Raw genomic sequence first — 16,923 nt, forward strand, 5'->3', positions numbered from 1 at the left:
TTAATACCATTCAAAATATAACGTCGGTAAATACTTACTTTTGCTTTTAAAAAATTCCCCTCTATTTCTTTGAATTTTGGGGAGCGTGATTGATAGCGTGAAACCCTTATTGTCCTCGTGTTAATAAAGGGAGTATTAAACCTTCCTTTTAAACTAAGGCAATACTAAAATCCTTATTGCCTAATATTACTTGTCATCTGCTGGCTTATTCCTGGCTTATCGGAGTGACTTTCATTCTGTTTTTCTTGCGTTGACACCTACGGGTTCTACCCACTTTAAAAACGCATCCCTAAAATCGTCAATTTCGATTAAATTAAATACTTAAATGATTTTTATTCAATAATTGTTAAAAATATTTATTTCTTGGACATTGAAAGTGGTATTTAGTAATAATTATTTTAATTAAACATATTTAAGACTATTTTAATTAGTCAATGACTTTTGAAATTCAATAATTTAGTTCTCACCAGAAAAAGCAATATAACTTTAATAAACATTTTCCTTTTTCTGTTCAAAATCTAATTAAAGGCTCGACCATGCAAACTTCCAAACTAAAAACCGAAACCATCTAACAGAAATTATGATTCATAGCATTTTTGTGTAAAAATTAAATGAAAAATATTAAAACTGCTTAAATTCACAAAATAAAAACTTTGGAATGATGAAAGTAAAATTAAATCATTTTCAAGTTTTAAAGCATGACTGCTAGTTTCGTTTCTAATCGAATGTTATTATTGTATGAATTAAAGTAGTTTTATTTATTTACATTACAATTATTCATATTCCCAAACCTTAATCCAGAATATATTATATATATTAGCAGTATTAAAACATTAAGGGCTAGAAAATAGCCTAAGCTGAAAAATTCATCACGAAAATCCAATTATTTTTAGGTTTTTTTAACCCTTTTGGTCAAGAAACCTTTTTCAGGTTCTTCGTCTAACTTGTAGGATCACATCTTTAGGTTGCAGCAAACCTGTTTTTCGAAATTCAGGCCTGATACTGAGTCACTTTTGTCACTAAAAGTCACTTTTTTTAAATTCAGTCACTAAAAGTCACTTTTTCTGAAATTAGTCACTAAAGTCACTTTTTTTCTGAAATTAGTCACTATTTGTCACTTTTTTTGAAATTTTCAGTATTTTGATATTTGAATTCTAAATCTTTGCTAACAACTTAGTATATTTCAATCGTCTAAAGTTCTAAACACAAAAAGGCACAGTTCCTTTCCTTAGACTTAAGTTTTTGTTTAGTTGGAAGTGTACTTAACTAAACCAAATTGTTTTCTGGGAGCCGTAGAGATCTCGCTCCTGTCCCAATTTTATTTGTCTCCCATCAAAAACTACCAGCAAGTGCCTAGGAAATTTTCAGATATACTTGGCCACCAATTAGGAGAGGTACTTTGAAATTTAGGACCTTCAAAATATTTTTCTCCTTGCGAATATTAGGGTTACTAACCGATTAATTGCAAATAGTCAAGCCTAATATTCACGAGTATTAGGGTTAACTATTCGCGAATACTAGACTTAACTAGTCGCGATTAATCTTATAGGCCTAACTATTCGGTATTTGATTTGGAATAAACTATTCGATTCGGTATTTGATAAGGAAACGTTTTTGGTATTCGGTAACCGGTTTGATACCCAAAATGTGCTATTCGCACACCCCTAGTATAAATACAAAGTGAATCAGATCAAGTGTTACGTTCTACATATGTTAGGACCCCAGTAGGGCAGTTTTTCAACCTTAAAATGTTTTTATTTAAGTCACTTTTTAGTCACTTTTTTTAAAATTTTTAGTCACTTCCGTCACTTATTTTTTGGGTGCAGGAGAGTATCAGGCCTGGAAATTCTATCGGTATCTGTAACAAATTATCGTAATTAGCGCCTTTAACATATTTAGCATTACCATTGAAACACAATTAAGATAAATATGACACTTCCCATTGTCGAAATACTAAATTTCATAAGGGATACGCCGGATTTTTTCTCCATCATTAGAAAAAGCGTATGAAAAATAAATATATCTTTTGGAACCATGTTTATATCTACATTATTAAAGAAGATATGAGCAAATAAGTTTGAGTAATGGCGCGTAAAGGACACTACGCCTTACGCTTTCCAGCGAAGCCCTGGAAGTACCCCTATTCTACGAATCCGTCAGATGAGCGTTCAATTGGGGTACTTCCCAGTGCTTCACGGGAAAGCGTAAGGCGGCTGAATTACGCGCCACTACAGAAACTTGTATTTCTTTAATATTTTAGATATAAACATGGCTACAACTGAGATATAAACATGGTTACAACTGAAATATTCATAATTTTTTTAAAAAAAGAACAGTTTCTACCCCAAAGTATCCCTTTAAGGAACGTTGAGGTAGAGGTTTCTCGTGTAAACTTAATGGACAAGGGAGGACAACCATAATATCATATGTTACTAATTGCCCCATGAACCACGGGTTTTTACGAATACGTTTTTGGCAGAAGTTAGCGTTCACTCGGCAACACCCCACAATGAAAGTCTTTGTTTTGAGTGTCACACTCGCTATTATTAAGTTAAATAGCAGGTTCCATTGGGAACAATGATAAGAGACGATTGGGGGTGCGCTGATTAAGGCCCCCCGCCAGGTGCAGCGCCTAATCAAATGTCCTCTGATGTTATGCATTGACTCCCCCTTCCGCTCCTGGTGGATCAGAGCATAAGGCCTTGTCGTGGTGGAGGGGGTCAGAGTTCAGTGTGCCGGTTTAGAAGTTCCTTGGGTTCGCCTTGGTTCGTTAATTTCCTTGCTTTGTTCCGCGAACGTTATTCTCGGCCGCTTCGCCCTCGCCCAGGTATTGCCTTGGCGCGCCCCCGTTATTGACAACCCTCTGGGATTCGAGGATGCACGTCTGGACCGTATGGCACTGCTGTGCTCGGAGGGAGCACCCCCTTGACCTTCCCTGTCACCGATCACTTCCTGGCCTGGCTCGCCGCTGCCTGTGTCCCGTTTCTGTCACCTGCTCAGGGGGTGTTTGTCGGGTCCGCTGGCCGTTCCCGAGTGCCTTGTACCATTGGAAACAATGATGAGCGACAATCGGGGGGTGCTGAAGATGCCCTCGCGCGCAGGAGCAGCGTCTAATCAAGTGTACTATGAATGGATGTTATGTATTGACTCACTTTAGTTTTTTCGGATGGGAAAAATTCAAAATGTTTCAAGACGAAAAGTAAACATAATTTCACTTCCAAAAGAGCCAATCTCATGGCTATGCAATTCCTGGGACCAGCTCCGAACGGAAAATATGTGTAAGATTTAGCGATAGCAGTCCTTCCTTCACCTAAAAATCTATGATAAGAAAGGTAATAAAATCAGTATTAAATTTAAAAGTAGACTAGCTGTTACCCGCGGCGTCGCTCGCGTATAATAAGAACTTCCATAAAAATGATATAAAGAATGGGCAGATTTTACTGATGACCAATTTTTTGTAGCACCCTAGGAGCGAATGCACTCGGTGTTGCCCGTCAGCCTGTCGGGACATTTTTTATTTATTTTCACTCGGACATTATTCCATACAGAAGGGTTTTTAAGTTTTTGGCCGCCATTTAAAAAGATGGCAACAAATCGAACTCAAAAGACCATTCAGCCCGCCTATAAGCGGATTGGAAAAATCTTTCTTAGTACGCGCCTACTACTTTTGAGTAACGTTCCAGCTAATTTGCAGCCTTCTAGGGCAAGCGGTTTGGGCTGGGCGTTGATTATCAGTCAGTCAGGACTTTGATTTATATAGATATAGATATAGATATAGCTTGCGTAAAGTAGGTTTTTACCTTTCTGGTATAAATTTATCTGGATCAGGAAAAAATTCTGGATCGTGATGCATAGAAAAGGTTGGAATCTCAACGACCATTCCGACTGGGATAGTTAAACCGGTGTTACCAAGCTCATATTCCTTGCCGCAAGTTCGTGTAATCCTAAAAAGTAATGAAGTTTCATAATTTTCTAAAATAATAATCTAACGTGGTAAAGGGACTCGTACTTAGGAATTGGGGGAACAAGTCTAAGAGCTTCATCAATTGCTGCTCCGATGTATTTTGCCTCAGAAAGACATTCGAAATCAATAGTCTTCTAAAATATTTGTTTGAATTTTAACACTTTCGGATTCACATGTTTTTACATGTTGGTTTGCTAAAAACGTTTCATTTATTAATAGGGACTTGGCAATTCGGGGTTAACTCCGCCCCCAGCGCCATTATGGTATGTTTTTAAACAGAATGAAAGCTAGATAAGCCCCTCCTCCTGGTATGTTTTTTAGCACTAGTGGAAGGTAGCCTGACGTTGCATGACGTAGTACTGCCAAGTCCCTATAGTGAGCTACACAGTGCTTACGTCATTATGAAAAAGTGACAAAAACGAAACTAATCGACGCCATCCACACCCCACCCTCTCGTTTGTGATTGGTGCTTTTCTTGCGAAGGCGTGAAATTAGTGTCTTCACGAGGTGAGGACGCAAAGCAGCGAAAACCCAATGTGATCAGTTGCGCGATCCTGCAAGCAAGCAAAGCAAAAATGCGAAGGCGTAAAGCGAGTCTGGACAGGCCTTTAGCGTGCGAAGCAAAGAGCAAGGAAAAATTCCATTCTATGGGGGAACTACAATATTTCTAGGCTAGTACGTGTATTTAGACAACCTCCTTGATTTAGAAAACGATTAGTCATTTTGAAACGAGTATATTCGTTTGATAAAACCAAGGAGAATGAATAAACATCCTCCTTGATAAAACCGAGTACTCGAATTCATATATTTGGAAAATGAGTTATTTTCGTTTGAATCCGTACTCGATTCGGAGACTTAGTATTCAATTTGAAAACTCATCCTATACTGGTATAAAAATTGCTTTTTTTTTGACAGCACGGTAATTTCGTCCACTCTATGAAAATGGAGTGTGTTTCAACACCCTTAAAAGTAGTTTTTATGAGTCCAAATTTGACACTGTTTCAATAATCAGACTTAATTGAACAATAAGTGTCAAAGATGAAAATAAAAATTTTGCAACAGAGGTGAAGTATAACACCTTTTTATCTCTTATATCTCACTTTAAATTGATTTTTACTCTTTAATTAGTGTTGTGCAATTCCTTGAAGGGTGCGCATAGCACCTTTCCAAGTTTAACACTTCTATTAGAGTCGCATAACACTTTCAAAACTTTCGCATAGCACGTTTCAGAGTGGCGTATAACACGTTTAGCAGCCTGATCACCAATTTATTTGTAAATTTTATTTATGGGAAAAAATATTTTCATTCATGAATATCATCTTTTAAAACATGTTGTTAGTTTTCAATGAATTCCAACAATAATTTTTTTATTGTGTGAATTAATAAAAATGGAAGACTTTTTCAAGAAACCCGTAGTGCTATAATTTTCCATTGTTAATTTCAAACTGTGTTTAAGTGTTTTATATTACACCAAATTTACACCTTAAATTGGCTGCAAACACTCTAGGTAATAAAGCTCTATTTTGGGGGTTTTTTTACGTTGTAAAGAAAGTGTTTTCAAAAATTGCACCCTTTTAACACTCTTTTTACACATCCATTTCTCAGAGTGTATACTTTGGTGGCTATTGCCTAATGATAAACTTAAATTATTTAAATATGTATAAAGGACTCGCATTGAGCTGACTTTAATCTTCAAAGCGAATCTATAATTTAATAAATTGTATTTGCTTGAACTAACCCTATTCTCCCAAATTCTGTCAACTTCTTCCAAGGCTTTCTTTTGGCAGTCTGGGTTAATGGCAAAGAAGTATGTGGTCGAGGTTAAGGTGGTAGATGTGGTGTCATAGGCGGCAAGGAAGAACATTATTGTTTGCGCAAGAAATTCGTCCATTGTTAGAGCTATTTTGAGATCGATAACAAAATCACATTAAACTGATTTGACTGCACGTTTGAAGTGAGTCTTATTACGTTTTCTTGTGATGTCATCGATACTGCTAACACTGGATTCCACATGATCGTTTCTAGTCTCCTCATTAGTGGCATTGGAGCATTTCTTCGTGTAATCATTTTTCTCTTTCAGACTGTCCATCATAATTTGAAGGAAATCATGTTGAACCTTTGTAGAAGGTAAGACACTAGTTACAATCATGTCACTAATTGTACCTTTAGTTGGCAAATTGCACAGTTTGTTATCTCTTAAGTAATAGGACAAGATAATAATAAAAATTCAAGGAATCTGCACCTTCTTTTCGAAGCAAATTGTTCTGGAAGATGTGACCTAGAGCTTGCACACATAACTTATCAACGATTAGGAATGTGAGTCGGTAATTAACCAAATAAAATACTTCATTTTATTCTTGTAAATTCCCAATTTTCATATACCGTTGAAAGTTATCAGTTTTCAAATACCGTTGTAAATTACCGCATTTTTACCGTTTTAAATTACCGTGGTAAATAACCGTTGAATGGCGAAAAACCTTAGAACCAAAATGTTTATCATTTTCGGGTTTACTGAATGAACCGTTTTGTGTTTATTTTTGGAAAAAAATGTAACGGTAGTTAAATACGGTATTTTTTTACATTCCTTTATGGAATAGACGTTTTATTTTCATTATCTGCTTTCAAATATATCCTGATTAGATTCTAACAGTGCTCTTTTTCATTTTCTCGAACGTCGAGGTTATTTGCGGAAGTCACGGCAGGGTTTACCTAACCTTTGTACTTGTAGTTCTGATAATGGTTTACAAATACCTCGTTGTTGGCTTCTCTTCTTGTCACAATTTCAAGTGTCAAGTCTTTGAAGAAATCCATAGTTTCACGACGAATGAAACTTATGCCAATCTTGCGGGCAAATTTAGGTGCGAGCACTGAAAGAAAAAATCTTAGATACTTTTTATATTTGTTAATGAGGAAGCCTAATTTACAAGGTATAATGACTTTCCAGTTAATTTCCGAGGAGAACACGCTCTTCGCATGTTGAACGAATTGGCTGTCCGGATCATTTTGAGAGTCAAGTTTTGTCCCAAATGCCACGTTAGCGATAACATCCAATGTGTAACTTCCATATATTCTGAGAAAAAGCTAGAGATAAATATTGTTCATATTCACAAGTGGGTTATATAATTTACCGTCTACAGTCGACTGGTTCTCCGTTTCTGGAATATTTTTCGAAATTTTCGACGGTTAATTTTGCGCAGTCGCATATGAGAGGCATCATCTAGGCATTGAACAGATTTTTGAGTGATTCATTTTCGTGTGGTCTTTATGTTTTTGGTATTACGCCATTAATACTTCTTTGCATTTGAAAGTTACCATTTTTAATCTGCCAGATGTAAATGCGCTTGTGATTGTTTTACGTACATTTCTCCACTTTTCGTCACCTTTTAATGAAGTGAGCATGTTGTCCACAATGGGATTATTTGATTTAAAAATCTAAGATCAAAATTAGTATCGTGTGAGATACAGGGCTGCAAAACGAAAAACTCGTTTCCAAAGCCTGGCACTCCAATGGTAAATGTTTAGTAAACGCCATTGCCACCCTAACGTTATTGTGTTATTTACAACCGCTCCCAATTGCCAATCAATTTTTTTTTCAATTCCTGCAGGCTGCCAAAGCAAATTGATAGATTCCAAAAGCTTTCCAATCCCTGCCAAAGCAAATTGATAGATTCCAAAAGCTTTCCAATCCCTGCCAAAGCAAATTGATAGATTCCAAAAGCTTTCTAATCTCCGCCAAAGCAAATTGATAGATTCCAAAAGCTTTCCAATCCCTGCCAAAGCAAATTGATAGATTCCAAAAGCTTTCCAATCCTTGCCAAAGCAAATTGATAGATTCCAAAAGCTTTCCAATTCCTGCCAAAGCAAATTGATAGATTCCAAAAGCTTTCCAATCCCTGCCAAAGCAAATTGATAGATTCCAAAAACTTTCCAATCCCTGCCAAAGCAAATTGATAGATTCCACAACGTTTCCAATCTCGACCAAAGGCAATGAAAAACACACAAGCTTTCAATCCCTTTCAAAGACACTGAAAATTCCGACAAGCTTTCCAATCCTGCCAAAGCGGATGATAAATTCGACAAGGTTTCCAACTCCAAACAGATCAAAGGTGCAAATGCAATTACTTTTTATTAAGAGATGTTTCAAAATCTATAATATTTAACTTAAAATTTTACACGATTTTGCAGCGGATGTTTTTTAAAGTTAAAAATAAGTTTCAATATTAATTGTTTATTTAAAACATTATGAACTTAAGACTTTGAACATCTCTCAATGAAATATCAGGATATTTTGACCAAGATATATTGAGTATTCGAACTGAACCCATAATCTTTTCATTGTAAATTAATTTTAAAAAAGCCGCCGCGCACTCCAAATTTTTTAATCTTTTTAGTTGAAATCAACTGGTTGTGAATTAAATTTAATACGCAACTGATAATAAGGCAACAATAAGATTGCTTCTACCAGAAGTAGGATGAGACTAGAAGTAAAGAGCTCTAGCATTGGTAATAGCAGAAGCCGATTAGGCTTTACACATGAAGTACGTAACAGGTGCCTGGGAGAGCTACACGATATTCTCTAAGCTCCTAGGAAAGAACCTCCCCTTACGCGCAGGAACAAAATTCGGTAACGCGGCTCTTTCGGGTCGTTGCGATCTTTCTGCCTTAAGAACCAATTTACCTGGTACGTAAATTAGGGAACTACTATAAAGACTGAATAGGGTGTCTAAAATATTCTTTAGATTAAACTATTCACAATATCAAAGATTATTTGGGAGTAAGGAACAAAGATCTTATCAATCTGGGTAGCTTTTGCTTGGACTATTTAAGACGCCGTGTATCTGTTTTTTACGAGGAATTGTTTCTGTTCTCGCAGTTACGGCGAGCTCAGCCGCCGGCGGCTCGGGAATCGGGATACCGCTGTTACCTAGCCAAGGCTTAGTGTAGTTTTCAAGTCCACTATTATTCGCAGAGCTATTTTTCTGTTGAAATTAAAAAAAAATCTTATAATATTTAGTTGAAGACTTATTAAATGACTCGAACATTTTCGAAACTTGAGCTTTAAATCGTTCAATATAACTTAACAACTAACGAACGATTACGGTATTTTGCCTTCCGAGCTTTCCGGTTATGTCGACGGCGAGGTCGAGTCGAGGTCCCATGCAAGAAAATAGTAATAGCCGTCGCCGATTGGTCATGCATTAAAGCGGTTATCTACGGTTAGGGGCTTTTGATTGGTTAAAAGCTTTTTTTTTTCGTCTGCTTAGTTTTTCCTTCGGGAATGTCATGAAATCCATGGCCAAAGCTATGGAAAAGTGGGACTTACGTACTTTATGTGTGAAGCATAATCCACTTTAGGTAATAGATCCTGGCACTAGTGAACAAATTTGAGGATTTTATGCCGCTTCCATCGCGCCTACACTAGAGAGAAAGAAATTGGTCGAGTTCCAAAAACATTTCCTATCCCCTTTCCCTCAACCTAAAGCCGCGGAACACGGACGCGGCTCTTTGAGTCTAGTTTGGCCGTCTACCGCCACGAGCGTCTCACGTTTTGGAGGGAAACTTCAGAAACCGTTACCAGAGGTCCAACCGTTGTTGTGTTATCAAGAATATTCACTTTCGCCAAGTGAAGAATTTGGTTACCTCAATACTTATAGTCCCTTATCCTACTTCTGCTTCTACGAAAAATAGTAACATACTCTTCTAGATGAGAAGCTTGAAAAATCCTTCACGAGAATCAATTTTACCAATTCTGGATCAGCAACATAGATAACTGGTGGCATTCCAAAATAAGTGCTGCGAAGGGCAAAAAACTTGGAAAATGGACATAAAATAAATGAAATCAAAATTATACCCCACTAAGCGGCCATATTTATCATATAGCTCTTGAATAATTTCATGAAGTAGCTGAACACATGAATGTTTAAATTAAAAATGTTATTTTGAGTGCAGAGCCGCTACATATTATAAAATTACATAAACGAACCTTTCCTTTCAAAATTCCTACGGCGTTACCCAAAAATGGGATTGGAGAATCTGACGGTATAGGTTTTCCAACCCAAAAGTTGTGCCTTTTAAAGTATATCCTAAGAATGGTTTAAATAGCAGATAATATCACGCATTGCTTTGACCGATCGTTCAATTGAACGTGAAATAAAATAAGATTTTCTTAGAAGAGCTAAATTTGTGAGCAATAAATAAAATCGAGGGTTTAAATTAAATTTAATGAAATAATTTCAGCGATTAGAGAACGAACGCATTGTAATATACAGAGTATTCCAAAAAGGGTGGTAGAAATGAAATACAGTAGAGTCTATAGTTATCACATTTTGCCATATAAGGAACAACTTGAAGAAAGAGCTGCCCGTATTCCGAATTTGCGATTACTAAGCTGCTGATTTAATTTTAATCTTCCTCTATGGTTCTTTGGGGAGAGCGATTAAGTCTTTAGACTCGGACTGAAACAAGTCTAGGACTATGATAAAACTTCCGTGTACGAAATGAAAACTTCAGGAGAAACCTCATTTAAAACAAATTAATAACAAAAACTTTATTTACAAACTTGGATTGGTATTCCAAGTTACTAAGATGTACAAAAAGTAACAAAATCTAACTATTTATATAGATTTTTACGTCCCTTTGGTTTGGGTACGCAGGATTGAAAAGGGCGAGGTTCTCGGAGCTAGTTGGGTGAAGTTCTGCTTTACAAAGGACGAATCCTTGTATTTATAGGGGATTTACCTTGGCCAGTGTCGCCAGAGAGCCGGCTTCGTTGTTACCTTTGGCCGTGCTCCCTGGCTGCCCTGACCAGGTCATGATCTCGACCGTGAACCTTTCCCGATGACGTCAAAGATTTTCCATCGGCGTCAAGAATCTTTACCGGGGAACCGAGAATTGTCCCGAGTTTCCCCAGTGTAGGCTTAATACTATACATTTTATATTTTGTAGAGATGTTTAAGATAAAAAACCCGTTGAAGGGATACAAAGGGGTAGAGATTTACTTGAAAACAGGGTGAAACACCTTTGAAATGGGTTTTGGTAAAATTTGTACTTTCTATTTTCATATTAAAAGGGTGTGGAAAAATTTAGAAGTATATTAAATAAAGTAAACAGAAAATTAATCGCGTAAATATACACTTAAAGATGCACTTTTTTACACTCCCCACGTGATACTTATGAGTATCACCATGGTTTACGCGGTTAATCACTGATCTCTAAATTGCAGAGATGTTGCACGGAACGTCTTATTTTATTTCCATTTTTTGTTCTAACTATGCATGATCTTATTAGTTTGTCACGTCCTTTTATCACTTCTTCGATGACGCCCAAGCTCCACATATGCCGTGGAAGCTTGTCGTCGTGTATTAACACTACGTCGTTTAATTTTATTTCTTTCGCACTTGTGACGTTTTTTGAGTGATGAGCAGACCGCAGTTCTTTTAAGTATTCTGCGCGCCATCGAGTCCATAGTTTTTGTATGATTGTTTCTCTGTATTTTTGACGTTTTACATATTCTTCTCGCGACACTGGTATTGATTCCCTTTTGAAGCTTATTGGCGGCAATGCCGTTATTCTCCGACCAATTAAGAATTCAGCCGGTGACAAGGGATGGGGCTCATTGTTATCGTTATAAACATAGGTTAGGGGTCGCGAGTTAATTACTGCCTCAGTTTCGAGCAGTGTGGTTTCTAATTCCGTGTAGGTGAGAGAGGCGTGGCCAAGGGTCTTTTTTAATGAAATTTTAACTGATCGAACCAAACGTTCCCACCACCCTCCGTACCACGCCGCCCTTTCCACAATGAATTTCCATTTTATTCCACGGTTAGTGAAGAATTCCTCAAATTTTTTTGTGTTTAAATTTTGCCAGATGAGTTTTAAGTCTGTGTTTGCCTTTTTAAAGGTTTTTGCATTGTCAGAGTAGACAATTGTTGGTAACCCCCTTCTAGCTATTATTCGTCTAAATGCCATTAGAAACTCATCCGTTGAGAGTGAGGGAACATGCTCGAGATGGACTGCCCTTGTTACGGCACATGTTGCGAGACAAATATAGGTTTTCCTCATTACGTAAACCTTTTTTGATTTATCTGCCTTTTTTGCTGCATCTAATTCCTTAACTAAGATAGGTCCTGCGAAATCTAGACCTATAATAGAAAAGGGTGGAGATTCCTCCATTCTATCTTTGGGTAGGGGAGCTGTCGGGGCATCACCTAGCTTTGCGTTTATTTTTTTACACGTGGGGCAACCTTTGACTATGGTTCGCGCAATTTGCCTTCCACTGGGAACCCAATATCGTTCTCTAAGTTGCGTGAAGGTATCGTTGATACCTCCATGCCCTACCTCTATATGGCTTTTTATTACCAATAGTTTTGATAATCTTGAAGATTTAGACAAGATTATCGGATGTATTTCACGATAAGTTAGGTTCGATTCTTCCATTCGACCTCCAACACAAATCACACCAGAATCGTTTAAAAATGGTTTTAATGTTGCCAGGTCTGAGCTCTTATTAACATTTTCCCCCCTTTTCAAGGACTTCAGCTCGGGCTGGAAGTCAGAGGCTTGCGAAGATTTTACCCACAATAATTCTGCCTTTTCGATTTCCTCGGCACTTATGGGACCCAAACCCGTTTTTGCTCCCTTTATTCTGATATCTATGTATCTCAAAACATAAGCTGTTATTCTCAAGGCCTTCTTTAGGCAATGGAATTTGTTTAGATCTATTAATTTGTGTAGACCCTTGCTTTCTGCCGCTGTCACTGTTAGTGTTAATTGGCGTCTTTCCCTTTCTGCCGATTCGTGTGGGACCTGATTTAATTCCCCTTGTGGCCAGTTTTCCCTTGCTAATTTTAACCAAGGGGCTCCCTTCCAATAAATTTCGCTATTTATCAAATTTATAGCAGAGATGCCTCTAGAAAGCAGGTCGGCGGGATTGTCAACCCCTGGACAATGAGACCAGTTTTTTGTTTCGGTTAGATCCCTAATTTCTGTTGTTCTATTGCTTACGAATTGTTTCCAATTATTAGGGTTACTGTTTATCCAACCTATAGCTATGCTCGAGTCGGTCCAATAGTAAGTTTCAATTGGTGTGCTATTAAAGGAACCTTTAACGTAACTTCCCAGGCGCGCTCCTAACAGGCAGGCCATCAATTCCAGTCTGGGAATTGTCAAAGTTTCTTCTTTGATGGGTGTGACTCTCGTTTTAGCGGCCACAAAGGATACTCCTACGTTATTATCTCTAGTTTCATACCTTACGTACGCTACTGCCCCGTAAGCCTTCTTACTAGCATCGCAAAATATATGCAACTCTTTTTTCGTTACATCATCTTGCGACTCCGTGTTGAAATAATGCCTATTAATTTTGAGGGTTTGCAAGTCTGCTAATTCCTGGAACCAAGCTTGAAACGGTTCTTTCAACTCCACGGGTAACTCATTATCCCAGCCCATTTTACTTTCCCATAAACTTTGAAAGAGCATTTTTGCACGGATAATGAATGGTGCTAAAAAACCCATTGGGTCGAATAGTTGGGAAACATAACTCAAAATTTGTCGTTTTGTAAATTTTGAGTTCTCTTGCATGTTTAGTAGGCTTGAAATATCTATGGCAAAGGTGTCATCCTGAGTGTCCCATTTTTGTCCTAACACTGTGAGCATCTGTTTGTCTACTTGTTCAAACATTGGCTCCCCACCTTCCCCTAGTTGTTTTTCCCACTCTTCCCTGAGTTCTGGAACATTCGTTCCCCATTTGCGAAACCGCATTCCCGCGCCTTTCATTAATTTTAAACATCCAATGGATGTGGCTAGGGCTTTCTCTACACTGTCCTCTCCTGTTGTCATGTCATCTACGTAAACATCCCTTTTTATTTTCTCCCTGACATTTTCTTCCACGTTTTTTGCCTCTTGCGCGTGGTATTTTGCGGTACATGTCATGAGAAATGGGCTAGAACCTAATCCAAATGGTAATCGGGTCATTCTTAAGGTTTGAAACTCATCTGGTACTATTTCACCGTCCTTCTCCTTAACCCACAGAAATCTAACGGAGTCCTTGTCGGGTTCATCTAGTGCTATTTGTAAGAATGCTCCCTCTATATCCGCGACTATCGCGATTTTATTGTTTCTGAATTTAAGGAGTAATTGTAGAAGGTCTGGATTTAGATTAGGACCTGTTGATAGGCAATTGTTTAAGGACGGCACCCCATAAGCGTGTGACGATGCGTCAAACACCACACGTAATTTAGTGGTTACTGCCTTCTCCCTATATACTCCTTGGTGTGGCATATAATAGGTACCAGGTGGCCTAAGTTCTAATTGATCTGATGGGACAATTTCAGCGATTCCCTTTTCTAACTGATCGGTTATAACCCTTTTGTATTGTTCATAAAACTGTTTATCTTTATGAAATCTTTTAACTAAGGAGCGCATTCTTTTCTCAGCGGCTGCCTTATTATCAGGGAGTACTTCCTTGCTAGTTTCCCAGGGCAATTTTACGCAATATCTTTCCCCATTGTGAGTGACATTATTGAAGAACTCTGTAACTGTTCTATCTTTACTATTTTCTTTAATTTCCCCCTTATTTAATCCTAGGCTTTCTAAACTCCAAAGTTTACTGAGAGTTTCGTCCAACCGTTTTAAACCTATGGATACTAACATTGTGGTGCTCGAGTTGTACGCCACATTTTCGTTATTGTTTTCTCCTTCGCGCCCTTGAATACACCAACCCAATTTTGTTTCGGTGGCTACTAACGCGGGCCCTAACCTTACAGTGTCTCCCGTTACGAGTTCCCAATAATAATCTGCTCCAACTAAAAAGTCAATGTCATTTTTTATCGCTCTTGACTTTGGGCCTTCAAATTTTACATCATCTGCTAGTTGTAGATTTTTAGATCTCATTAAACCTCTGATTTGGTTATTATTATTGTTATCAGAGTCGTTGCAAGCGTAACAAACAAAGGGTGTCTCTAAAGCGACTATTTGTTGGCTTCGCTCGGGAAATTCCCTGTTTTGCAAGGTTACAACTACTCTCCTAGCTTTCTTTTGTATAGGCTCCTTATCCCCAAAATGATACACATCTGTATCTTGATAACCTACTACTGGCAAGTTCATCCTTCTAGAAAATTCTTCCTTAACAAACGTTACCTGGCTTCCCCCGTCTAGTAAACATTTAGCTACTTCCTGATTTTGCGGATTTTGGGGATCCCTGACTAAGGCTAACGCTGTCTGAAGAAATACCGCCCTTCCCATTGTTTCTATAGGGACGGTAGTGGTGACCACTGGTCAACTTTGATTCGCCTCCGATTTATCTTCGATATTTGCGGGATTTTTGTCGCAAACGGCGTAATTGTGTTTTCCCCCGCAAGCCTTGCATGTCCTGATTGGTGACATGCAATCTTTTGACGTGTGACTTAATCTATGGCAGACAAAGCAGCGACCACTATCTCTAATTATGAGCTTCTTTTCATCTAGGGTGTGATTTGTGCAATTGGGTGTCTTATGGGTGTCGGTCTTGCAAAATATACAATAAATGTTAGCTACTTGTTTGTTATTGTTACTTCTTTTGGTTACTACGAGCGCCGAAGCTGAGGGTTGATGACTCGTTAAAGATCTTCCCCCACCCCATTTCCTATCTTGAGAATGGTTTTCCATTCTCTTTTGATTTTCTATTCTTTTAGCATGATCGGGTTTTCCCGTGGCATTTTTCTTATTACTAAGCAAGCGGGCCATTTCCCTACTCTCGGTTTGTTCCGTAAGGAAGGCGATTAGCTCGTCCGCGTCTAAACAATCGCTATTTCCACTATAGCCTTTTTTTACGCAAAAAGCAGTCCTAATATCATCTGGCATGCATTCTAATAGTGTGGGGCATAGAAAAGATGTGTGTGCTACTATATTAGCATCAACGGCCTTGAGACAACGTAGATTTACTTCGCAAGTATTCAGCATTGAACGAAGACCATCTATGTCGCTCGAACTAGTTACCGGCTGAATACTCTTTAGGTTATTCATGTATGTATGAATGGCAATTCTACTCTTATCAAATCTACGTTTTAACAATTTGACAGCTTCGTCATACGACTCATCACATTCTATTAAACCATCAATAGCCTCAAAGGCTTCCCCTTCCAAAAATGAATTTAAATAGATAAGTTTTTCGACCTTACTAAGTCGTTGGTTATTGTCTACTGTTGACTTGAATCTGGACCAGAAGACGTTCCATTTTGCGTGATCCCCTCGAAATATTGGGACCGTGTACGTTGGTAGTTTCACCTCGCTGCCGTTGTAGCTTGATAAGATTCCCGCGGTGATTTGTTGAGGTAGCGGTGCCATGATTTGTTGACTGGGCGGGTTGGCCGGAACTTGGTGATTTATTAAAGTTCCTGAAGGTGATTGTTGATTGTTGGACGCCGAGTTATGCGTCGGATTTGATGTCTGGATTACGGCTCCAGCGGATGGGAGTTGGTTGTTGGACGCCGTGTTATGCGTCGAGGTTAGCGGCTGATTTGGCGCCGCGTTTTGCGTCGAGGGTAGCGGCTGATTTGGCGCCGCGTTTTGCGTCGAGGGTAGCCCTGCGGTTAAAGGTGATGGCGTGACCGGCGCGGGAGTGAGAGGGGTTACGGCCGAAACGTTGTAAATTGTTGACGACGAACAGTTGGACGTCGTGGTGCCTTGGGCGGCCTTTTGTATCCTCTGGATTATCCTCTGTGTTTTTCTTCTCAGTTCGGATATTTCCTCCCTTCTTAATATCGCCTCGTCAATTTCTTTTTCCATCTCTATGTCGTCCTCAATCAGCGCTTCGACGCGCGCGTCAATTTTGATGAGATCCTCTTCTTTTTCGGCTAAACTGGACAGGGCGTCCTCTAAATCATCCACACTAGTGTTGGGATCGCTAATTAAAGCTTTAATTTGGGTTTGTTTTCGCGTTGCGGCATTTCTAGCACTTTTTCTGTTTGCTTTAGCTAGTTTTAACGCGT

At 38.5% G+C, this 16,923-nt stretch overlaps 2 protein-coding genes across 2 annotated transcripts; both read right to left on the reverse strand.

The window, feature by feature from the left end:
* Positions 1-377: 377 nt before the first annotated feature.
* LOC149587213 (cytochrome P450 3A2-like) lies at positions 378-7,279 on the reverse strand. Its single transcript, XM_089863521.1, has 12 exons — positions 7,256-7,279; positions 7,093-7,181; positions 6,889-7,034; positions 6,716-6,831; positions 5,933-6,080; positions 5,452-5,863; positions 4,360-4,438; positions 4,010-4,098; positions 3,801-3,944; positions 3,153-3,318; positions 1,843-1,858; positions 378-985 (listed from the first exon to the last, which is right to left on the reverse strand). Exons 1-12 carry the CDS (start codon positions 7,277-7,279, stop codon positions 927-929), a joined length of 1,488 nt encoding a protein of 495 aa, XP_089719647.1. The 3' UTR covers positions 378-926.
* A 3,882-nt stretch (positions 7,280-11,161) lies between these two features.
* On the reverse strand, positions 11,162-15,199 carry LOC149587214 (uncharacterized). The gene has a single exon (XM_089863522.1). The coding sequence runs from the start codon at positions 15,197-15,199 to the stop codon at positions 11,162-11,164; it is 4,038 nt and encodes a 1,345-aa protein (XP_089719648.1).
* Between the last annotated feature and the right edge of the window lie 1,724 nt (positions 15,200-16,923).

The sequence above is a fragment of the Phalangium opilio genome, unplaced genomic scaffold (genome assembly GCF_054372755.1).
Source record: "Phalangium opilio isolate 3A_F unplaced genomic scaffold, DU_Popi_V2 ptg001170l_1, whole genome shotgun sequence".
NCBI lineage: Eukaryota > Metazoa > Arthropoda > Arachnida > Opiliones > Phalangiidae > Phalangium > Phalangium opilio.

Excerpts from the sequence above, each read along its gene's own strand:
- LOC149587214 (XM_089863522.1), bottom strand. The coding sequence starts at position 15,199 with ATGGGAAGGGCGGTATTTCTTCAGACAGCGTTAGCCTTAGTCAGGGAT.
- LOC149587213 (XM_089863521.1), bottom strand. The coding sequence starts at position 7,279 with ATGGTAACTTTCAAATGCAAAGAA. Across the intron at positions 7,182-7,255 it reads TAACTTTCAAATGCAAAGAA|ATGATGCCTCTCATATGCGA; the intron begins GTATTAATGGCG and ends TTCAATGCCTAG. Across the intron at positions 7,035-7,092 it reads GAACCAGTCGACTGTAGACG|AATATATGGAAGTTACACAT; the intron begins GTAAATTATATA and ends GCTTTTTCTCAG.